This window comes from Arvicola amphibius, chromosome 4 (genome assembly GCF_903992535.2).
Source record: "Arvicola amphibius chromosome 4, mArvAmp1.2, whole genome shotgun sequence".
Classification (NCBI taxonomy): domain Eukaryota; kingdom Metazoa; phylum Chordata; class Mammalia; order Rodentia; family Cricetidae; genus Arvicola; species Arvicola amphibius.
Window position 1 is genome coordinate 145503100 of NC_052050.1, and position 25556 is coordinate 145528655.

Here is a 25556-nt window from a genome sequence, read left to right on the forward strand (position 1 = left end):
AAACTAACTCTACAAATGAGAAACAGGCAAACTGCCGGTTTTTCCATGACTTTCAGGAGCTAAGCTCAATCCTGGCTGCATTGTTCAAGATTAATTGACTACAGATGGGAGTATTGCAAGAGTGAAGTGGGAAGAACACAGCTTTTTGCCCAGAGTAAACGAGACTGTATGCTTCAAATGCAGTGGATCCAAAGGGTATTTAAATAACACTCTTAAGTGTTTTCTTTAGTCCCATTCCCCAAACCCCTATAGAACAAGAGGTACCTTTGTTGAATAAACAAACTGATCAATAAACTTCCCATCTCCTGTCGCATTCTGAAGAGCAAACACTTGTTCAATTTTCACAACTGGAGACATATTACACTTCTGCAAGTCTAGGCTCCCTTTGTGCACTGTGATGGAAGCAGGTAAGGACTTCCTGGCGGCAGCAGTTTTCCAGGGTATTTTAGCAGGAGGTGGCTCTTCCTCTTCCACGCTGGCATGCCGCCTCTGGCTCTGCCTCCGAAGGTCAGTACTTGATTGTGGGGAGGCTACCTCCCCAGCATTGGTCTGTTCTGGCTGACTATTCAGCACAGATCTTGGTCTTCGGGGTTTCTTAACTTCGGTCTTGGAGGTAACATTCTTCTTTGCTTGGGATGAGGCCTCTTCTGGCTGCTTGTCAATGTAGATGAAAGTGTACTGCTCGACTCTTTCTTCTCGAGTCATTTTCAAAGCTTTCTCTGCATGAGCAATGCCAATATCCCACTGGGCACGTTCTCTCTGAGGCCGGGGTTTCCGAATCTTTTTATAAAAAAAAAGATACAGGCATTATGTGAAATTTTAAATATTTCCTTTAGTCCAATAAACACATTAAAACTAACGTGTATTTTCTAGGCAGCCTGACATTTTTTTAAGTACACATAAATATTTTCAGATTCTCAAGACAAATAAATGGAATCTGCTGATCCTGTGCCATTAATAAGCTAGTATTACTCTGTTAAATGGCATGAAGGTCTGCTTTTATTTACATTTTTTTGTTGACTACTCTGCTGAAGAACACCCCAAAGAGGAGTTGTCCTTCCACATCATATGACTCAACAGTAATAAAGGAAAGAAGACAGACTACAGAAATGACTTGTTTTCAGGGCTGATAAACACAGACACTAACCATACCACTGCAAAGCTGCTATTTCCTCCATAAGTAGGCAAACAAGTCAGGTACTATGGGGACCTGGAGATGTGTGGCCAGTCTATGCCAATACACAAACACTGATAGAATAAAAAGAAAGAAGATCCAAGGACACAACAAAACAAGAAAAGCATGCTTGTTGGGGGGATGGGGTGGTGATAACAAACCCTAAATCCCTTTCCACAGCAGCTGAGCACAAGAGTCTGGGTGGGCAGGAGGTCAGAAAGCTCTGAATGAAAGTGTGTGAGATGGCCAGGGAAGCTGAGAGTGAAGAGCAAAGCAGCTGAGAGCTGTTTGTTTTAGACAGAGGGCCAGTGAGGTGGCTCAGCAGGTAAAGGCACTGGCCTTAGTGATCATCCCTGGGACCCGCATGGCAAAAAAAGAAACAAAAACAACTTCCCCAAGTCATCCTCTGATCTCCACACACATTGTGGCATGTGAATGATATATATACACACACACACACAAAATAAATATAACAATAGGGCTGGGCATGGTGGCACACACCTTTAATCTCAGGACTCAGGAAGCACAGAAAGGCAGATCTGTGGGAGCTTAAGGTCAGTCTGGTGTACAATACAAATTCTAGGTCAGACTGAGTTAATTAGTGAAACCCTATCTCAAAAAATAACAACAAAAAGACAAAATTTTTTTTAGGAGTCAGACTATAAGATGGTAGAGTATATGTTAAATGTTGATGACTAAATCCTTAAAATATAAGTCACAGGTGGATCTCTGTGAATTCGAGGCCAGCCTAGTCTACAAAGCAAGTTCTAGGACAGCCAGAACTGTTACACAAAGAAACCCTGTCTCAAAATGCCAAAAAGAAAAAAAAATTATGGAACCTAGTACTAGGTACAATGAATATATGCAAATAACATAAAATAAATAAAATATAACCAAACTAAAAAGATAAATAAGAAATCAACAAGACATACTGAGAATCCATTTCAAGTCGAAATATCCACCACCACTTCAAATGCATTGAGATTTTATGACTTTTGTTCTATTCCCTAGTTCTGTAACTCTTATGGCCTAAAATGAACCAGGAACAGACGCTTTCTGTGCCTCAGTTTCTTGATAGGGAAAAGGAAATATGTGCCTTACAGGGATTTTTACGAAGATTAAATAAGCACATCAATATTTTCAACAACACTTATTTCACAGAAGGTATTAGATTTATTATTATTTATTTGGTTTGGTTTTGAGATAGTTTCACTGTGTAGCCTAAACCGACTGTAATCTGAGACTCCTCTGTCAGACTCCCAAATGCTGGCATTACAGAAGCTCATGCTCCTGGCTCTTCTGAAGAATTTTAAAATCTTTGATAAAGTAACTTTGTTAACAGCATAAAGAAGAATTAAGGGAAGATACTAATACAGAAAAATTACTTAAAATCCTTAGCAAGATAAGCACATGATTTAATCCCTACTGGACATGTGCACATCAATTCACCACAGACCCTAAAGTTGGTCTCTGTTTTTTAAGAGAGGGTCCCAGCTAACCCAGGCTAGCCCTTAAACTCTACATAGCAAAACCTGAAGTTCTGATCCTCCCACCTCTACTGGATATGTAGCCATGCCCCGTTTATGTGGTGCCAGTGACCTAAGCCAGGACTTTAAGCATGCTAGCAAGTACTCTACCAAATGAGCTAAAACCTCAGCTGACAGTTTCCAATAGTACTATCACGTTACATGATATATACAACTATGTATTTATTACATTTTTTGACACGGTCTCACTATGTAGCTCTGAATGGCCTGGAACTTGCTATATGCTGGCCTCAAACTTTGAAGTGATACTTCTGTCTCGTGAATGAGTGCTTGGATTATGGACATGTGTTCCTCTGACAGTTATAAAATGTGTCAATGGACAGTGGGGGTATAGTTGAACAGTATATTGCTTGTCTGTCATGGGAAGGACCCCAGGTTCCATCTCCAATGTAACGAACTAAACAAACCACACCCTCTAGGCTGTCAGTTACCTTCTGTTTTTCCGAGTGGTTGCTGGCTTGTTTGGTTGCCTCAGCTAGTAACTCTTCATACTGTTCGTGACCTTTATACTCCCGTACCCGTTTCTCATGAACCCATGCCCTCTCTGGCTGGTTGCTAAAAAATTGTACATGATATTCCCGGGCACCTGTAAGTAAAAGTTCATATTATGTTAGGACATAAAAATCCACATATAATTTGCCAAAGGGATCTTAAAACACAGTTTTTTTTAAAAAAAAAATTCTTATTTTTTACATACCAATCCCAGTTTCCCTTCCTTTTCTCCCCCCACACCACAAAACACAGTTTTTTCAGCATTTTTCCTATCAAAAGCTGGACCTTTTAAGTTACCCAAAGATACACTACAATACTCAGTAACCTCAAAACTAATGGCTTCTATCAAATCATTCCACGTGATTAAAATTAGGGCAGCAAGTTTTAAGAGAAGAAATGTGAAATTTTGCTAATTACCCCATTTATTACTTTGAGTACATAATTTTTTACTTGTCTCTAATATTTTTACAAATTGGAATATAAATACACAATGTTTCCTTCCAAAACTGTCTCTCCTTGTACTTTTAAGAGCCAAGCACTGATCAGACCATCTTTCTAGCTATATAAACATAAGATTGTTTCAGGGGTCCTGTGACCCCTATAGTACTGTGATAACAATATAATTGATTTCATTTTTACACTTCAGACACAAAAGCAATAGCAGATAAAACTTTAGCATTACAATATGAACTGCGTAGAACCACACCCCATGATTGGGTGCTTCTCCACTATACACTGGCACTTTTTAAAAAAACGGTAGTTTTATGTGATGTCCTTGATAAATCAGAAAAAATGATTAATCTTCCTTGATTAATCAGCCTTGAATCTATGTCTTAAATACTCTGTGCAATAAGCTAACAAAAGAAATGAATGAGACACTCCTGCACCCTGGATAGTGACGGCTGCCTTGAGGGAAGCACTAATTATGGTCATTTGGTGGCAAGACGGAAGTCACAGTCACTAGAAAAAGTGCCTTTCGGCTGCTATTCAAACGTGGGCAGGTGGCAGGCATATCTCAAGAACGAGCTCCTGTTTCAAGGAAAACAACACTGTTTGTTATCAATAATACAGTTTGACCTTTCACGTAATTATCAGAAAGCTGGGAAACCAGCCTTCGCCTTTTGGAGAGAACTCCAGAGAACAGCCGTGGTGGTCTAGAAGAACAGATTCTCTGCTAGGCACAGTGGCACACACTTTTTTAATCCCAGCACTCAGAAGGCAGGCGGAAGTGAAACTCTTTGACTTTAAGGCCAGCCTGGTCTACCTAGAGAGTTCCAGGACAGCCAAGGCTACATAGAATCTGCCTCAAAAAGAAAGAAGGAGGGAAAAAGCTACAAAGGAATGTGTCAACATACAAAAGATCGACATGACTCACTAAAACAAGAATTTTGTTTGTTTGTTTGTTTGTTTGTTTGTTTGAGACAGGGTTTCTCTTTGTAACCCTGGCTGGCCTGGAACTCACTGTAGACCAGGCTGGTCTCAAACTCACAGATCCATCGGCCTCTGCAAAGACTAGGGGTGTAGCTCAATGTCAGAGCACTTATGGGGCCCCAGTTCTTCTCACCCACAAATCTAAAAAAGTAAAAGCAAAAGTAAGATAAATCCTGAAGACATGAAAACTCAAGAAGCAAACACACGTCTCTGAATAACTGACAAAATTTTCTAAACTTTCTGTCAAAGGTTCTATATGTAGAAGAAATGTTTTCATATATGAGAAATAATGCAGAGACTGAGAGCTGGCTCAGTGAAGAGCACTTACTGCTCTTCCAGAGGACTGGAGTCAGTTCCCTGCACCCATGTCAAGCGGCTCATAACTACCTGTAACTTCAGCTCCAAGGGTAAATCTCATACCTCTAACCTTGTGCCACCTGTACTCAGGTACACATACCCACACCCCGAATTTTAAAATAATTAAATTAATTTTAATTTTAATTAAAATAATTAAAAATCGATCTTAAAGTAGAGGCTGGAAAGATGGCAGAGCAGCTAAGAGCATGCAGTTCTCAGCAGCACATGGCAGGTCGCAACCATCTGTAACTCCATGGACACAATCCTTTCTGGCACCAGGCACACATATGGTTCTTATACATATAAGCAGGCAAAACATTCATACACATAAATATTTTTAAGTAAAATAATGCAAAGATAAAACTATGTACTTTTATAACTTTAAAAACGTTGCTAACCCAGGCACACACCTTTGATTACAGCTCTCAGGAGGCTGAGGCAAGTAATCTCCATGAGTTTGAGGCCAGCCTGGTCTACATAGTGAGTTCCAGGACAGCCACACTACACAGAAAAACCCTGCCTATGAAACAAATTTAAAAATAATAAATAGGGACTAGAGAGATGGCTCAGAGGGTAAGAGCACTGGCTGCCCTTCTAGAGGTCCTGAGTTCAAGTCCCAGTAACCACGTGGTGGTTCACAACCATCTCTGAGATCTGGTGCCCTCTTCTGGCCCACAGGTATACATGCAGGCAGAACACTATACATAATAAATAAAATCTTTAAAGATAATAAAAATAAATAGATAAGCCGGGCGGCGGTGGCGCATGCCTTTAATCCCAGCACTCGGGAGGCAGAGGCAGGTGGATCTCTGTGAGTTCGAGGCCAGCCCGGTCTACAAGAGCTAGTTCCAGGACAGGCTCCAAAGCTACAGAGAAACCCTGTCTCGAAAAACCAAAAATAAATAGATAGATAGATAGATAGATAGATAGATAGATAGATAGATAGATACATAATAAAAGTATTGCCAGTGTTAGTAAACATGGGAAGGCTGGTAGGTGATACGCGCCTTTAGTCCCTGTACTCAGGAAGCAAAGACTGTCTCCGTGAATTCCAGGCTAGCCTGGTCTACATAATGAATTCCAGGACAGTAAAGGCTGCATAATGAGATCCTCTCACAAGAAGGGAAGAAGGGACTAGGGAGGGAGAGAGGACGGAAAGTGGAAGGGAAGAGGAAGCATGCAGAGGAAAGAGGCTGAGAAAAGGGAAGATGGCTCAGCAGATAAACACACTTGCTGCAAGCACAAGCATGAGGATCTGAGTCATATCCTCACCCCGGGTAAAAACACAGGCATGGCCTCCTATGCCTCTAACCCAGGGCTGTAGGAAGTGGAGACAGGACTGCTGGGGCTTTCTGGCTATCAGATAAGCTCCAGCTTCACTCAGAGAGCCTGACTCTTAGGAGTAAGGTGGAAAGAGATGGGCAGCGAGATGCCCCGTCCTCCTCCGGCTTGGTGTGTGCACAGGTGAACACGTCTCCACACATACAGAGGAAAAAGTAGGTGCCACAGGATACAGTACTCTGAAAGCACAAAGACCTCAAGTTCCAGGCCAGCCTGGGTAACATAGTGAGACACTACAAAAACAAAATCAACTCCCTCCCCAGGAGAAACATTTATATCAAAGAAATTTATTTCCATGTCTGTTAATTACAAACATGCAGAGAGAAAAAGAATTACCTCCAATTTTTCAAAATTGACTTTTATTTTATAAATATGGTGTTTTGTCTGCATGTATGTTTGTGCACCACCAGTGCCTGGTACTCAAGAAGGCCCGCACAGGACATCAGATCCCATGGTACTGGAATTAAAGATGGTATGTTAGTGTTAGGAATTGACCCTGGGTCCTCCAGAAAAGCAGCCAGTGCTCTTAACTGTTGAGTCATTTTTCCAGCCCCTCTCAATTTTTTTTTGGTTGTTGTTGTTTTTGTTTTTCGAGACAGCGTTTCTCTGTAGCTTTGGAGCCTGTCTCTTGTAAACTGGCCTCGAACTCACAGAGATCCTCCTGCCTCTGCCTCCTAAGTGTTGGGATTAAAGGCGTGTACCACCACTGCCCGGCTTGCCCCTGTCAAATTTTAATAGAATTTACATAGATGTAAGAAGAGATAATGGATACCTGTTGGTTTCTGTCATAGATACTCAGAGTTTTGGCCTTCCCTAATCAATATACAATACTTTTAAAATATAGAAAGCATTTAATTTCAACTAAAAGAACTAAATGAAGAAATATAATTTAAAATAAAAATGTAGCCTAAACATCATTCAACACACTCTTGCAAGGAGTTATTATCTATTTATTTGTTTATTTATTGGTTTTTCTTCTTGTTAAAGATTTATTTATTTATTATGTGCACAGTGTTCTGCCTGCATATAAACCTGCATGAAAGAAGAGGGCACCAGATCTCTTTATGCACTCGGAAGACAAAGGCAGGCAATTCTAGAACAGCCTGGTCTACACAAGGAGTTCCAGGCCAGACAGAACTACATAATGAGATCCTGCCTCAAATAAATAAATATAAATAAATAAATGATTAAATTGTATATTATGTGAATATTTCAATAAAGCAATTAGGTTTTAAATATTAAAGACAAAAAATATTCATGCTTTTAATCAAAGCATGAAAGATTTTTAAATTCTATATTTTCAACTTACTAAGAGTAATATAAACAAATTTTCTAGCACTGAAGTAGAAAATTGCCTGCGGAGCACCTGACTAGTAGATGAATTAATGAATTAAATGCCAAAGCTCCTGGAGCTGCAGAGGTGACTCAGGAGTGATGAATGCAGCTGCTTTTACAGATGGCCCAAGCTCTGTTCCCAAGACTCTTCAGGTAGCTTTAGCTCCAGGGGACAGGAGCGGCCAAGGGTACCTGCCTGCATGTGCACATACCCCCACCCCAACTCACACAAACAAGAATTCAAAAATTTTAAGAAATAAACCTTAAAAAGAAAAATGTAATGTAAAAACTCCTTATATGATCTCAAAAGGTTGCTTTCTTGAAAGGAAAAAAATGAACCGAAAGCGTTCAAAGCCTAGATTTGGACAGGAATTGCTTTATTTCAGAAGATTTCATCTCTTGGATAATCCTGCCCTGTTCTTCTCCATTCACAGAGTTTTAAGAATTCCAAAGTAGGCCAGGCAGTAGTGGCACACACAAGCCTTTAGTCCCAGCACTTGGGAGGTAGAGGCAGGCAGATCTCAGAACTAATTCCAGGACTGCAAGGAATGTTACACAGACAAACCCTGTCTCGAAAAACCAGAAAAGGGGAAAAAAAGAAGGAAGGAAGGAAGGAAGGAAGGAAGGAAGGAAGGAAGGAAGGAAGGAAGGAAGGAAGGAAGGAAGTTCCAAAGTACTTCCTGTCTGGCCTAACAGTCTTCTCTATAAATGCCTCTTAGGCCCAACCGCCTCTGAGCTATGACTGCATGGACTCAGCTGCTAAGAGTTGTAGAGCAAGGGTTATAAAGTAAGAAGTTGCTGAGCCTACTTTTCTGAGACACAGGACATACCTCCCTGCAGCTGCTGTGAGCATCACAGAAGAAAATGCTCACTAGATAGGTAAGAGATGTAGTTCAGCTGGTAAAGTGTCTGCCTGGCATGCAAAGAACCCCGAGTCCATTCCCAGTGCCCACTAAAGCAGGTGCAGTGGCAAATGACTTTAATCCCAGCAGAAGGTAGAGGCAAGAGAATCAGAAGTTTTATATCATCCTCAGCTACATAGCAAGTTTGAGGCCAATCTAGGCTACATGAGATCATGCCTCCAAAACAGACAAACCAAAATTCTTAAGAAAATACACCGCAGAACCACCTAATACAGTACCTTGCACACAACTAGACAAACAACAATGCTGATTTTTTTTCATTCCTGCCCCACTTCTACTCTCCCAGACTTTAATCGGCACAAACTGCCAAAATGGAAGATGGTAAGCCACACTACCTATTATACTTAGGCAGAGTCTTGGTTAAGCGTCACCAATAGGGTAAAACCCACAAGTCTGATTTGCTAGGTTTAAACAGACACTTTTTTCTTCTCATTAATAGTGAACAGGAATCAAGAAGGAAGTTTAATGTCAAAAGAATAAGATGCAAAATTGTCACAAATAATGAAGAATTCAACACATGGCAAAGCAGAGTTATAAAGCAAGTACCCTGAAATTAAGTTATAAGCCAAAATTTCTTTGAACTAAGAACTTCCAGGTGGGAGAATCTTAGAAATCTATTACACATCATGTTTTGGTCAAAACCAAATATCATGTTTGGATAAAATACACCCAGAATATAACTTTTATTAATCTGAACATTGTGAACTAAGATTATATATTATAAGTAGGCACAGTTATAGTCCTATGTCCTAGCGAATACACAGGCCTTCCCAGTGTATTCAGAGGTATCAGTAAAACAGAAGAGAGTAAAGCACAGAGTGAAATTCAATATGAAAAGTGCTTGTTTGGGTGGCAATGATTCCCAAAGGAATCCATAGTGAGCTGATGATCAACCACATTAGGCATGGTGAGAGAAACCTATAATCCCTGAACTCAGAATTAGGAGGAGAAGGATAATACGCTTGGGAACTGCCTGAACTCTACAGAATGAGACCCTGGATCAAAACAAAATAAAACATACAGCATAGTTCAAAAAAAAGGCTTAGCCTATACATTAAACTCATATAAAATATCCAATCACTTGTTAATATGCTTTCATTTTTAAATGAAATAGGAAAGCCAGTAAGACTGGAGTCTTTAAAACAAGGAAGCAAGAAAGAAATTACAAACAAACCCAGGAGCTAGGGTTGATGCCTCAGACCTGTAATCCTAGCTACTGAGAAGGCTGAGGTGAAAAGACAAGTTCAAAAGCCTGCCTAGACTGCACAGTGAGCTCAAGGCCAGCCTGGACTGCACAGTGAGCTCAAGGCCAGCCTGGACTGCACAGTGAGCTCAAGGCCAGCCTGGACTGCACAGTGAGCTCAAGGCCAGCCTGGACTGCACAGTGAGCTCAAGGCCAGCCTGGACTGCACAGTGAGCTCAAGGCCAGCCTGGACTGCACAGTGAGCTCAAGGCCAGCCTGGACTGCATAGTGAGCTCAAGGCCAGCCTGGACTGCACAGTGAGCTCAAGGCCAGCCTGGACTGCAAGTGAGCTCAAGGCCAGCCTGGACTGCATAGTGAGCTCAAGGCCAGCCTGGACTGCACAGTGAGCTCAAGGCCAGCCTGGACTACAAGTGAGCTCAAGGCCAGCCTGGACTGCACAGTGAGCTCAAGGCCAGCCTGGACTGCAAGTGAGCTCAAGGCCAGCCTGGACTGCATAGTGAGCTCAAGGCCAGCCTGGACTGCGCAGTGAGCTCAAGGCCAGCCTGGACTACGCAGTGAGCTCAAGGCCAGCCTGGACTGCACAGTGAGCTCAAGGCCAGCCTGGACTGCACAGTGAACTCAAGGCCAGCCTGGACTGCACAGTGAGCTCAAGGCCAGCCTGGACTACGCAGTGAGCCCAAGGCCAGCCTGGACAATTTAATGAGGGCTATTTTGGCTCCCAATTGCAGGCTACAGCCCAACAGAGCAGGGAAGTCAGAGCAGCAGGCTTTGGAGAACTGCTCACACTGCAGCCACAGCCAAGAACAGAAGCGGGAGCATTAGCATGCTAGTGCTTGGTTCACATTCTCTATTTCTGTTTTGGGTTTATTTATTTACTTATTTTTGAGGCAGAGTCTTGCTATGTAGCTCTGTAAACTGGAAGTCACTAGAGAGGTCTGCCTACATCTGTTTCCATACTGCTGGGATTAAAAGGATGTACCACACCACGCTCCACTTTGACTTTTTTTAAAAGAAACTAAACAAAACATTCATTCATTTATTCATCACTGGGTAGCAGGTAGCACAGAGGTCAGAGGACATCTTTTCAGTTTTCTCCTTCCAGAAAGCTGGTTCTATCCTTCCACCAAATGGATTCTAAAGATCTAACTCACGTTCGTAGGCTTGGCAGGAAAGGCCCTTACCCACTGAAGAACACCACTGGCTGGTTTTCTAAACTTTTTCCATGTATCATGGAAACCATGCTCAGGAAACTGACACTACACATATTTTTTCTCACATCAGCTAACACAATTAAGATAATCCCTCAGGTAGGTTCACCTCTCTGTTGGCCAAAAAAAATTTTTTTAATAAATTAAAAAGTCTGTGGCTGAGGAGGCTGGAGAGACGGTTAAAGGTAGATAATGCTCTTACAGAGGACCCAGGTTTGCTTCCCTGCACCTGCACCAGGCAGCTCTCAACTGCCTATAACACCCTCTCCTGGCCTCTGTGGGTACATGGTGCACAGGTCCCAATACACATGCATTATTGAAAACAAAAGTAAATCTACAACAACAAAACAACAAGGGGTATTAAAACTGCATAGTAGAATGCTCACCTAATGTGTGCAAAGCCCTCGCTTTAATCCCTAGTCCTGGGGATCTGATGCCTTCCTCTGGTCTCTGTGGCACCAACACATACAAACATAAACATACACACATGCATATGTAAAAAACTTTTTTAACAGTTATTATAAGGGCTGGGTATAATGACATATTGCTTTCCTAGCACTCAGAAGGTGTAGGCATCTCTCTCTCTTTCTTTCTCTCTCTCTCTCTCTCTCTCTCTCTCTCTCTCTCTCTCTCTCTCTCTCTCTCTCTCTCTCTCTCTCTCTCTCTCAGTTGCAGGACCAGCCTGAACTACACAGCCAGTTCCTGACTAGGCAGGGCTACACAGTAAGAAAATAAAGACATCGGTTACAGAAGTTCTCTGCCAATATAAAACAACCATAATTATTTCATTTGTCATTAAAAAATGAGAAAACCCTAAGGAGCAGAGACAGGAGGGTTGTTAGATGGTCAAAGCCAGCCTTGGCTACAGTATAAGACCCTGTATCAAAAACACATAACAATAATACACAAAAATCCGATAAAGATACATATTTTATGTCAGATAATCACATATTCTTACATTCACATACAACACTGAATAGTCACTTTTCTTTATTGTGAACTTGTTATCTATTTATTACTTTTCTTACCTCTTGTATTAATTTTGGTATGGACCTCAAGCTGGGGGTCACTTGAAACCATACAAGGCCACCAAGGATAGGTTCCCACCTTGGACCAAACAAGATCACCAACCTGGAACTTAACACCAGTGGACACTTCTGTTGTTGGAACAGAAGACAGTATTGGCTGAACCTACAGGAAAAGGTAACAAAACTCCATCAGAAGAGAAAGAAAGAGGGGGGAGGGAAGGAGGGAGGAAGAAAGGAAGGGAGGGAAAAAACTATGTATAAAGTACATTCCAAGTGCTTACAGGAGCTGGGGAGATGGCTCGGTGGGTAAAGTGCTTGTCACTTTAGCATGAGGAGCAGAACCCACATAAAGCAGGTGTGCTAGCATGCATCCTCATCCCAGGATTCCTAAGGGGATGAAAGGGCTCATGGGCCAGACAGCCTGGCAAACACAGGGATAAACAACAAAGAAACCCTATCTGCAACAAGGTGGAAGGACACATACAACTGTCTTCTGACCTCCAAGCTGCCGACCATGCTCACACACATGAACACACACAAAGTGCCTACAGTATAAAAACTATCTTCAATTATATTCTTCTTTGATGTCAGTTATCTACAACTAGTAAAAAAAAAAAAGAATGAATAAAAAATAGTAAGTCCATTCCAAATACTGAGAACAGGAGTACTGGTTTCTGTTGCCAGATTAATGACGAAGCATCCTGAGAGTCCAATGAAAACAAAATGATCATGGCTTTAATAAGGAAAATAATTCGTAGAAATTTAGAAACTACCTATTCCTTAAAAGCTCAAGGTTTTCCCAGTGCAATCTCTGACACAAAGATGGGCATGGAGCTGTAATGACACACTGCGAAGAAACGTCACCATGCTGTCGCCTCGTCTGCTGTTGTTTTAAGTTTTTTACTTCATGTGCATGAATATTTTGCCTGCATATGAGTAACATATGCTTATGTGTAACATGTGTGCTTAATGCCTCCGGAGGTCAGAAGAGAGTGTTGGATCCTCTGGAACTGCAGCCACCATGTGGGTGCTGGGAATTGAACCTGGGTCCTGTGGAAGAGCAGCCAGAGCTCATAATTGCTAAGCCATCTCTCCAGCCCTGTCATCTTTTTCTGACATCGTACCTGGTCACTGTATTCAACAAGCCACTCACCGGGACGGCCTCTTTGAGCACTGGCTCTTCTCTTGGCTTTTCTGGTGCAGTATCCACTCTCTCATTTGGTCTCTAGGCAGAAAAATGTAGGGGACAGAATAAAGAGGCAGTAAACTAGGACCTGTGATGAATGAGAAGAATCAAAGAAAACTGAATGATAATGCACACAGGACGTGCACTACTGACGGTGAGGAGTGAGATTATTTATGCAGTACGTGACGTGGGGCGCTGACATTCACTTTCCATTCTAAACCACAGTTAGAACTCTTATCTCTTACTTGATCATCTAAACAACACTGCTCTAAGCAAAATGGCTTTTTCTTTTTTTTTAAATTTAATTTCTTCTCCCACCTACTCCCAACCCAGTGACTCCATCTGATGTGTATACAGAGGTAAGAAGACAACCTGGGATCCACTCAGGGCCTGGACACAGACCACCAGGCTTACTCGAAAGGGACCTTTACCCAGTCAGATCTCACCAGTCTGGTTTTCTTTTTTAAATGTAACAGATTGAAGGAAAGGGGGGCACTGAAACTACTCACAAAGTCTAATCTGGAATTTTTCTGGAAAGTACTTTGGTAAAATGGAGGGAGAGCCTTATATTTTCAGACTCTCATCCAGAATATTTTTCTAGAATTGTTTCTGAAAAGGCACTGAGGAAAAACACTGCTAAGTGTGAAGATGTGCAAAGCATCTTGCTTACAAAAACACCACGGTGAGACAACCTAGATGGGGCTGCAGGCACTTCAGCAGTTAGGAGCATCTGCAATTCCCAGCACCCACGTCTGAAGGCTCACAGCTGCCTATAACTCAGGCTCTAGGGGAGCCATGGCCTCTGACCTCTGAAGGCACTTATGTGCATAAGCATAATTCAATATACGAGTAAGTCTTTTTTAAAATGTACTTATATAAAGATAAAATTGGTTAAATTATGGTATAAGGTAACATATACATCATCTACCTATCTATATATACTATATTATATACAATATATATACATTATATACACACACTTGTATATGCACACATATGCATGTAACATGAAAGCAGAAGACAGGCATTTGTGGGGAGAAAGGAGACTAGCAGACAGGAGTGGGGTATCACGGAAGGGTGGTACTTAGGCAAGTCTGAGTGAGGAACAACATGAAAATGTCATAATGCAACCTATTATTTTGTACATTAACTAAAATATTAATTTAAAATAAACCTAAAAGTTTCAATGTATAAACTATTATATTACTTTTTAAATCAGGAGCCATACAAGTACATTCTTTTTAAAGTGAACTTTGGAAGACTAGAAATATGGTTCTTTGGTTAAAAACACTGGCTGCTCTTGCAGAGGACTTGGGCTGGGTTTCTAGCACCCATATTGAGGCTCACAGCAGCCACAACTCCAGTTTCTGGGGATCCAATGCCTTTTTCTGACCTTTAGAACCACCAAGAATGCACATGATACACAGACATACATGCAGGCAAAACACTGATGAACATAAAAAATAAATATAATTTTTTTGGAATAGTGAACTTTTGGTTAGCAGGATTGTAAAGGTATTTGCCACCACACCTGACAACCTGAGTTCAATACCTGGAACCCATATGGTGGAGGAGAGCCTTGACTCCTTCTGACTGTTCACTGCCCTCTGCTTGTGCACCATGGTATACACACACACACACCACCACCACCACCACCACCACCACCACCACCACCACCACCACAAACAAACAAACAAGGGACTTCTAAAGTAAATGTCTAAGCTGGGTCCAGTGTGGTGCACTTCTAACACAGATACTTGGGAGCTGAGGCAGGAGGACATCTTGAGCTGAGGCCAGCAGAGTAACAGAAATTTTGTCTTTAAAAAAAACAAGGGGTGGGGAGATAGTATAGAACTGACTACCAAAAGCTGTACTCTGACCCCCTACATAAACACACATAAAACATGTTACAGGCAGGTTAGAGGATGTAGTCCTATACAGAGTTCTTGCCAGAGCATGTATGAGGCACTGGGCTCATTCCCTACAGGCTCAAAGAAAACAATTTCTACAAGGCAATTTGGAACTAGCTACCAATGTCTAAAATATGTTTACCCTTCAATTCAGAAATTACATTTCAGGAACAAATCCTACAGAAACACACACACACACAAAAGAAGAAATTTAACCAGAGGAATGATAATTATAGTATTAATTCACACAGCAATCCACACATCTATCAACATCTCCAATTTTTTTCCTAAAAATAAAAAATCAGTATGCACCTTGAAAAGATCTGATACAACATAAGACAAACATGTAACAGTAATTATCTGTCTTGACGAGATTAGGGAAGTGCTAACAGAAAATCTATACTTTTGTATTGTTTGCTTTTTCTGGAAAAAGTAAATTTTCTCAGGAGACAGAGGCAGGCCACCTTGGGCTAATGAGACTATGCCCTAAAGACAGACAGACAGACAGACAGACAGACAGACAGACAGACAGACAGATTCTGTAAAGTAAAAGGTTTATTCTTATTTGCCTGTCTATTTTAGTCTCTCTGTGTAGCCCTGGCTGTCCTGGAATGTACTATGTAGACCAAGATGGCCTTAAATTCAGAGAACCAACTGCCTCTGCCTCCCAAGTACTATAATTAAAGATGTGCAATACCATGCCTGGCAAAAGATTTTCTTTTTCTTTTTTAACTTTCTTTTCAGAGGATAGAATTCATATAGCTTAAACGAAGACATACGCTTATAAACAGACATGGCTCTGACCTCAAGGCCTCTCTGAGAAAGTTATAATCTGAGAATCAAAGGAAGAGGAGCTGGCATAGTAAAAGGAAGAGAAAGAAAACAACAGGAAGAAGCAAGCAGGTTCAGTGGTTTGAAAAGAAGCAGCTCCCATAGGCTCAAGTTTGAAAACGTGGTTTCTAGTTTGTGAACCTTTTGAGAAAGATTAGAAGAGTGGCCTTGTCGGAGTAGGTGGGGCCTTGCTGGAGGAAGTGTGTAGCTAGGGGTAGGCGGTGAGGTTTCAAAGGCCCACACTAGGTCTAGCGTCTCTTTCTGCCTGCTGCCTGATGATCAGGATACAAAATTCTCAGCTATTTCCCCAGAGCCATCCTGTCTGCTCTCCACCACAATAATCATGTACTCACCCTCTGAAACTGTAAGCAAGCCCCCAATTAAATGCTTTCTTTTATGAGCTGCCTTGGTCCTGGTGTCTCTGCACAGCAGAACAGTATCCAAAAGACAGCACGTATGACGTGCTCAAAGTTAAAAGGCAGATTTTTTTGGTGGGGAAGCGGTGGTTACGAGACAGGATTTCTCTGTGTTAATAGACCAGGCTGGCCTCAAACTCATAGAGATCCACCTGCCTCTGCCTCCTGAGCACTGGGATTAAAGGTGTGAGCCACTACCCTGGCTCTGTAAGGGGCTGGAGAGATGGCTCAGTGGTCAAGAGCACTGGATACTCTTCTGGGGTTTTATGTGTAACACCCACATGGCAGTTTATAAATGTCTGTAATTTCAATTCCAGGGGATCGAAACCCTTCTCTGATCTCTGCAAGTACCAGGCACAGACATAGTGCAGACATGCATGAGGCAAACACCTATATACACTAACATAATTAATTAATTAGGTAATTTCTTTTTTTAAAAAAAAGTCACACCTACTGACCCACTGACCCAAAGAAGAGAGAAGCTAAGAGATGAGAGTACAAGAGCCTTGTGAACCACGACAAAGTATATTTTAACTCAAGGGCAATGAAGAGCCACTGAGGAGGCTTACGGAGACATGCAGTAAATCGTGTTTTGTTTAGAAGATGCTGTTGGTTGCCATGCAGAGAGCATTCTGGAAGGAAGCAGGAGGGAAGCAGATGCTTAAGGAGAACACTACAGTAATCCAGGTCCAAGTCTCTGTTAGATGCTTCTGTGGTGCTGCCAGGAGCACAGGCAAAGAGGAAAAAGAGGACAGGTGGCACATGCCCTTATTCCCAGCACTCAGGAGGCAGAGCAGGCAGATCTCTGAGCTTGAGGCCAGCCTGGTCTACAGAGTGAGTTCAAGGACAGCCAAGGCCACACAGAGAAACCCTATCTTGAAAAAGCAAACAGAAAAAGAAAACAAAACAAAAACCCACAGAATTCCTCCCTGATCTAGTAATTCCACTTACAGAAAGAATCTTTAGAGCTGTATCTACAGCTATGCTCATATCACTATTATTCCAAATAGCTAAAACATGGAATTGAGACACAAGCACGTGCGTGTGCACATGTGCACACACACACAAAACATATAAGTAAATAAATAAAATGCAAATTTCCCGGGTGGTGGTGGCGCACGCCTTTAATCTCAGCACTAGGGAGGAAGAGACAGGCGGATCTCTGAGTTCCAGGCCACCCTGGTCTACAGAGTGAGTTCCAGGACAGGCTCCAAAGCTACAGAGAAACCCTGTCTCAAGAAACCAAAAAAAAAAAAAAGCAAATTCTGGTAGAATTTAAGCTCTAATAACATTAGCTAAATAAATTTCAAAGATATAAATAAAATCATATTCTCCAAAAGAACAAAAAACGAATGTTCACATCAATAATGAGATAAAAGTGGGCTGGATATGTGGCTTAGTAGACACAATAACTTCCCGCGCAAACGTAAGAACTTTAGTTCAGATCCCAGCATTTACATAAAAAACAGTCAAGCATGACACACCTGTAACCTCAACACTGTGAGCAATGGAGTCAGGAGAATTGCTGGACCTTGCTGCCTAAACAGCTCCAGGAGCAGTGAGACCCTATCCAAGGGAGCAGGTAGACGTGATGAGGTGGACACCCAGCATTCTCCTTGAGCCTCCTATCGCCCCTACATGCATCACACAGACACATGCATTTGCACACACATATGTACATATACTACACACAGAGACCACACACACACATACATATAAACAAAGAAAAGAACTTACAGGGGATAGAGTAAGCCTTTTCCTTACACTGAGTAGCACAGCTTATGCTGTTGTTTTCTAAGTGTGCACAAAGGAAGGTTTCTCAAGAGCAAAGGGCGTTTATTAACGCCTGCACCCACTCTTCTTCCATCGCCACAACTCCCCAGGCTCTGCGAATGCTCCTGCCTGAAGGTAAGTGCTGTGATTTTAGACATGCTTTACCATATATGGCTCCTAAATGCTAAAAAAGCAGAATGCAAGTTCAAGAACTAAATGGGTCAGGTGGTGGTGGCACATGCCATTAATCCCAGCACTTGGGACGCATAGGCAGGTGGATCTCTGTGAGTTCGAGGCCAGTCCGACAGACTCAAAAGCTATAGTGAAACCCTGTCTTGGAAAACCAGAAAAAAAAAAAAAACCAACTAAATAGACTGTTTAATCTTGCTTCTAATGACTCCCAGCTCTTTTTCTATTAGGGGTTTTCATGTACTTTTTGCTTGTGTTGGTTTTTGTTGTTCTGTTAGTTTTTTGAGACAGGATTGCATATAGCCCAGGCTAACCTCATACTCATTATAGCCAAGGATAACTCTGAACTTGTGATCCTCCTGCTTCTACTTCCCAAGTGCTGGGATTACAGGCATGCACCATGGATATGTTTCTAACAAACTTCATCAAAAAGTGTAGCCTAATAAATGCAGTTGAATATTACCATCCTTGCCAGATTCTTTATAGCAAAAGTAAGACAGGCCAGCACAGCAGTTCTCAGAAAGTAGGAAACTAAAGGCCAAATCCAGCCAGGCGGTAGTGGCACATGCCTTTAATTCCAGCACTTGGGAGGCAGAGGCAGGTGGATCTCTGAGTTCAAGGCCATAATGGTCTACAAAGTGAGTTGCAGGGTAGCTAGACCTGTTATACAGCAAAACCCTGTCTCCAAAAATGCAAAAAAAAAAAAAAAAAGGCCAAATTCAGATCTCAATTTTTGTGACTCTCTTCATTATAGGTCTAGGTTGAGACAAGAAATGTTACAATGTTGAGAATGCTGCTAGTTACTCACGGGCCCACCCTGTGCAAAGCTGGAGTAGAGAAAGGCTGTAGTGAGCGCCTGGAGTGCACAACCCCATTTATTCACTCACTCAATAGAAAGCCAATCAGACATAAGGAAGGTAGTTATATGGGGTATTTGTTAAATAACATCAAGAACTCATGGAGGGGCTCATGAGATGGCTCAGTGGTTAAGAACATTTGCTGTTCTCCCAGAGAACACAAGTTCAATTATCAATAACCACAGTAAGTAGATCACACCAGCTTGTAACTCTTTTTTCTTTCTTTCTTTTTTCTCTTTTGAGACAGGGTTTCAAATAGTCCTGGCTGTCCTGGAACTCGCTTTGTAGGCCAGGATGGCCTTGAACTCACAGAGATGCTTGCTTCTGCCTCCTGAATGCTGGGATTAAAGGCGTGCGCCACCACCGCCCCTTTGGCTCAACCTTAACTCGGGGAGATCCGAGGCCCTCTTCCGACCTCCACGGGCGCCTGTGCGCACACACATGCATACACAAATGAACAAATGAGGGGAGGAGTGACACAGCTCTGAAGACAAAGGCATTTGATGCCAAGCCCGACAACCTGAGTTCAGTTCTCGGGACCAACATGTGAAAGAACAACCTTCTCTCCCAAGTTATTCTCTGACCTCCATACATGGAGTATGGCATGCATGGACACATGTGCATGCACACACAGACACAAGTAATACATGCTTTAAAAACAGAGCATTTTAGAGAGCATTTCATAGTATGCTAAATTTAAAAACCAATGAAAGAGAAAGAAAGGGCTGGGGTGGCTGGAGAAATGGCTGTTCTTCCAGGGAACCTGGGTTAGATTCCCACCACCCACATGGTTGCTCATTACTGTAACTTCGGTTCCAGGAATCCAATGTCCTGCCTGTCTCCACAGGCACTGCATTCATGTGGTTCACAGACATACATGCACGCATACACCCATACACTTACATTTTTTTCCAAAAGAAAGCACTTCATTCTAAAGCCTTCGTTCTTATAGATGTGAAACTATGACACCAGAATAGCTAAGTATCTCTGACTCCTCTTAATTACTATTTCTTTCATAGCATGTGACATCCTTTAAGCTTCTGTGCGTATGGTGTGTACATACATATACATATATGCATATGAATGAACTGAGATGTAAGCACCTGTGAACAGATATCATTGCTTTGTGTTCAGTTACACTTTCAATTCTTAGAACAGTGCCAGACACATGATATTCAATCAACGTTAATGTGTTAAATGAGTAAGGAAATGACAGAAAAATAGGAAAATAAGTGAAATACCTACTGTGACCTTTACCCCGGGGATGGGAGGGAAATCAATCACATTTGAGTCATATGAAATAACAGGATCCAGCTACCCAAGAAATGTGCAATTAACAAAAAGTAATCTTTCTTTAAACCAAAGAATAAATTAACTTATTCAGCTATATGAACTATGAACGCAAATAACTGTCACAAAATAAGCATTTATTAGTTTCTTCCTAAATGCATATCTAGGAAACATCTGTAGTTTATATCACAAACTCTTCATTCAAGTTAGAACAGATCTATTACATACTTACTATTATTATCTTATTACCATGAAACTTCACAATCAAATCTGACAGTAAAATAATCTACAGAGCTGGGCATAGTGGCTCATGCCTTCAGATTAAAAACCTAATTAATTAATTAACAAACAAATAAACAACAAAAATCCACCAGTACACATGGGCTTTTATAAAAACTCCACCTAAACGTATAGCTCAATAAAATCAATAAAAATATAAAATAAGAAAACCTTCGCCTAAAGTCCTAATCAGCATGTTTGAATAATCTAACTTCATTTTTTTTTATTTTTGAGACAGTCTCACTATATCATCCTGGCTGGCCTAGAACTGGCTATGTAGACCAGGCTAGCCTCAAATTCGCAGAGATCCACCTGTTGTGCATCGGTCTCCACTTCCCAGCCGCAACCCCAGGGGAGCTGTGAAGAGCTTAGTTAGCAGCAAACACGTGGAAATCAGTGTTAAATCTAAACTACCTGCAAATATGGCCTCAAATAAACAAAATCCCATTTCTCTTCGCCCTTTTTCTCCATCTTCCAAAACCAAGAGTTTGATATAAGAAAGTAAAGATATTTGAGCCTCTCAAGATAAGAAAATAAACTAGTTGGAGGTGGAGCAGGCAGGTCTGTGTCTAAGGCTAGCCTTGTCTACAGAGAGGGTTCCAGGATAGCCAGGGCTACAACGAGCAACTCTGTCCAAAACAAAACAAAAAGAAAAAAAAAAAAAAGAAAGGAAAAAGAAACAAGATTCTTCATGTCAAACATGTTTAAAATATCTCTTCGCTAATAATGTACATTATACTCACCAAATATTTATTCACTAATTATAATATTTCCAAGCACCTTGCTAATGATTACAGGAAAGAACTCACCAGAAATATACTTGAAGAGAAAAACAAACATAAAAAGATTTCCAGTTTCCAGTAAACATGAAAGATTACAAAACTTCTCACAAAATGTCTCAACTTACATTTTGTCCCTCTGGTTCTAATTTGGGAATTTTGTGTGACTTGCGCTCTTCGGATCTGGAAGCCTCGTGCTTGTTGCTTTTTTTCCTCTTTTCCTTTCTGCTTTCATGCTTTGACTTTGTGTGCTCACTTGCCTGTACTTCATTTAAAAGGTCTCCACAAAGGGAGGACTCAAACAATTCCCTGCCATTCTGGATAGTTTTGGTTATTTTTAGTTTAATCTCAGGTGAGCCTGTCTTCTTTGGAATTACAGTTTGTGGTACCAAAGGAGGGGGTGGTGGCTGTGGAGGAGAAGGTTTTTCCAGAATTTCATGTGGTCGTGTGTTTGGAATTTCTGAATGGTAATAGTCAGTGGGGCTAAAGTTTCTAACTGCACCAAAACCATTGGCTGACCCATTGGGATACTGATTATATGGCGGGTATTTGGTCTGTGTTTCATACAAGCTGATCGACGGTGGGTAGCCATTTGTGAGTGGAGGAAGGTCTTCTGCTGTAGGTGGATACTGAAAACCTTGCTGCAAAGTAGCTTCGAAGGGTGTGTGGCCACCATCTTCAACAATGTCACTGCTGTTATCAAAGGCATCCTCCTGGCGGATGTTGGCGGAGTCAATGAGTTGAGGTGGTTGCTGAATTGTGTTTCCCATGATCCCTTGCATGAAAGAGAAAGAGAAATCCATTGTTCTGCTCCAGCATCCTTAACTTTCCCTTTCTCTCATCGAGCCTAAAGTAAGAAGAGGAAGATTAAAAAGTATTAAAATTCTAATAGGCAAGAAGTCAACCAACTGATAAGAATTACACAAATGTTTTTAAAATAATTTTTCACATTCAGATATGCAGACATTAAACCTACATAATCTGACATAAGACAGATACAATCTACCATGGAGCCCAGGCTAGCCTTAACCTGGGAGCCTCCTCACTCATCCTCCCAGTACTAGGATTATAGGAACACACCATACGTCCAACAAATATCCTGCATACTTTCCTAACAGCTTCAGCATGCATAAGTAATTTCCATATATACATACTTCATACTTTTTGTTTGTTTGCTTTGTTTTTTGAGATAGGGTGCAACAGTACTGGCTGTTCTGGAACTCGTTCTGTAGTCCAGACTGGCTTTGATCTCAGAGATCCGCCTGCCGGCTACCACCACCCAGTATTATACTTCATTCTTTAAGTGGTTGTTTAGTAAACTGTAGTATCCCTTTAATAGGTTCAGCTGTATATGCACTATAAATCAATTAGCTTCTTACAAGTTTTTAGTATATAAACATGTCTACAGAAAACTTTTGGAGGCAGAGTCTCACTATGTGGCCTAAGATGTCCTCAGATTCATGGTCCTCCTATCTCTGCCCCTGAGTACTGGGATTATAGGCATGCACTACCATATACAGCTCTTGAATGTCTCCTTCAGCAGGTACACTATGATATGCCTGTCATCCCAAGCTTAAGGTAGAGACAGAAGAATTTCTGAGTTGAAAGGCAAACTGAGCTATATATAAGGAGACTCAGTCTTACCCAAGGAAAAACAAAACAAAAAACTTCAGATTATAAATCTATTATAAATCTATTCATATAGGCAGATTTAAAAACTTTAGGTCTAACTGCAAAATTGTTCTACTGACTGTACTATTGTCAATTTATAATCATATTAATAGTGTGTAAACATGTCTGATTCTCTACACACATGGCCATTACCTAGTTGCTTTAAAAGGTGTGTATAGGAGAACTCATTATGAAATGCACATGTCAGTGTTGTATTCTTGAAGAGTCCAGTTTAATAAAGTCTCTCTCTGTGTGTGGGATGGGGACCAGAGCATAAGTATTTTAACAACACATCCCAGCTGATTCTTGAGACAAGTCCTTTATAAGATCACTGCAGTTTATCATTATATTTATTATATAATTATGCAAAGTATCCACAGTGTAATTGAACATGATGTTATAATGTAGACAATTATCTGCAACAAGACCATCTTGTCTTGTCAAAAGTTTGACAAGACCATAGCCAAGAGCAACGATTAATGAATAGTCTATATATTACTTACACATTTTCATTTACAAAGCAAACGGGTTTCTATTAATGTGTTAACTCTGATGAGCTGATTTTAGCTGTCTGGAATATTGTGCAGGCTTCTGAGGCATATGGAACAGTTCAGTTCTGTAACTAATCAACAGTGTCTATCACCTTAGTTCCAATAGCGTCTAGTACTTATCAAACTCAGAATGGCAAATCAGAGAGGGAAACAAAGCCTAACAATATGCCTTTTGAGCCACACCCATCACTCATACAGCTGCTGTTTGTTCTACTATAAGCAAATGAATAACTGGAGACATTTTAAAACTGCAAACAAATTAATAGAAAGGCAAATGATGGCCAGATGTGGTGTCATACACCTTTAATTCCAGCACTTGGGGAAGCAGAGGCAGGCAGATCTCTGTAAATTCAAGGCCAGCCTGGTCTACACAGTGAGTTCCAGGATAGCCAGGGCTATTTATGAAGATCATCTAAAAAGAAAAAGAAAAAAAGAAAGAAAGAAAGGAAGGAAGGAAGAAAGAAAGAAAGAAAGAACGCACGCAGACTCTGTCAACTGACAGTAAGCATCAGCTCAGCCAGCTCCAGATCTGTACCCCAGCTAGCACACTCCGGTCACAGACAGTGCTGGGAAGTGTGAGGAATGATGTCTTAGGATACAGAGCAAGGATAGAGACATTTTTGCAATTTGATCCTTGACAAAAACACATAGCTCACAGCAACAGACATAAGAAGATTCTCCTAGTTGGCTGCAGCTGTCAACTTGGACACAGCCCAGAGTCATCTGAGTGTCTCATTGGGGGACTGCCTCCATCGGACTAGCCTATGGGTATTTCCTTGATAGCTGACTGATAAAGGAAGACCCAGCCCACTCTGAGCAATACCATCATCACTAGGCAGCTGTGGAGCAGAAATGAGGAGCAAATCAGTAAGCAGCATTCCTCAGGGTTCCTGCCTAACTTCCCTCACAGAGGGATGGTGATCTGGAAGTATCAGATGAAACAGACCCTTCCCTCCAGAACCAAGCTGCTTTTGGTCATGACTTTCATTACAGTAACAGAGAAGCAACCTAGAAGGGTGACTTCTGACTCTGTCACCACACACAGAGCAACACACAGATGGAAACAGAGACTTTCTATTGAGACTTTACTTAAAGGCATGTTAAATATTCACATTAACTGTATCTTTAGTTGTGATCACTGTCTTGGGTGATGTAAGCTTCCAAATGAGTCCCAAATCAGTCTACGGTTTTCAGATGCATGTATCAGACTCAAGTTTCTATACTTTTCATTAATACCAAACAGAAGCTATTAAGAATTTTGACATTTTGGGGCTGGAGAGATGGCTCAGTGGTTAAGAGCACTGGCTGCTCTTCCAGAGGTCCTGAGTTCAATTCCCAGCAACCACATAGTGGCTCAGAACCATCTGTAATGAGATCTGGCACCCTCTTCTGGCATGTGGGCATACATGGAGGCAGAATGTTGTATACATAATAATAAACAAACTTTTTTTTAAAAAAGAATTTTGACATTTTTCTTATTTTCCCTTTTCTAGCCCTACTTATAAAATTTTAGTTTGAACTGAGAAGTGGCATGACCATCTTATAATTACACGGGGAGTTGCAATGACAAGAGGGTTTTTAATAAGTACTGAGGGTGCGAGGGAGTCACACCCAAGGCCTTGTGTACCCTAGCACTTGCTCTACTACTGAGCTACATTCCTAGTACTATAAGCATGTTTTTAAAGTCTGTACATGCATGCGTGTGTGTATGTATGTATGCATGTGTGTACCTCGTGTGCATACATAAGATTCAAGTGCCCATAGAAGCTTCCAGATCCCCTGGA

The 25556-nt window shown here is 41.3% G+C and overlaps 1 protein-coding gene across 3 annotated transcripts in view; it reads right to left on the reverse strand.

Annotated features, from left to right (window-relative positions):
* The window catches only part of Nsd3 (nuclear receptor binding SET domain protein 3), a 104626-nt gene that overhangs the window by 50501 nt on the left and 28569 nt on the right, over positions 1 to 25556 (reverse strand). For all 3 annotated transcript variants that reach the window (XM_038324563.2, XM_038324562.2, XM_038324561.2), the window contains exons 2-6: positions 21679 to 22397; positions 13194 to 13265; positions 12041 to 12203; positions 3153 to 3307; positions 265 to 780 (exon numbers count right to left, since the gene is read on the reverse strand). In XM_038324563.2, coding sequence (XP_038180491.1) covers positions 265 to 780; positions 3153 to 3307; positions 12041 to 12203; positions 13194 to 13265; positions 21679 to 22353 — 1581 coding nt within the window. In that variant the 5' untranslated portion in view covers positions 22354 to 22397. The remainder of the gene's footprint in view (positions 1 to 264; positions 781 to 3152; positions 3308 to 12040; positions 12204 to 13193; positions 13266 to 21678; positions 22398 to 25556) is intronic.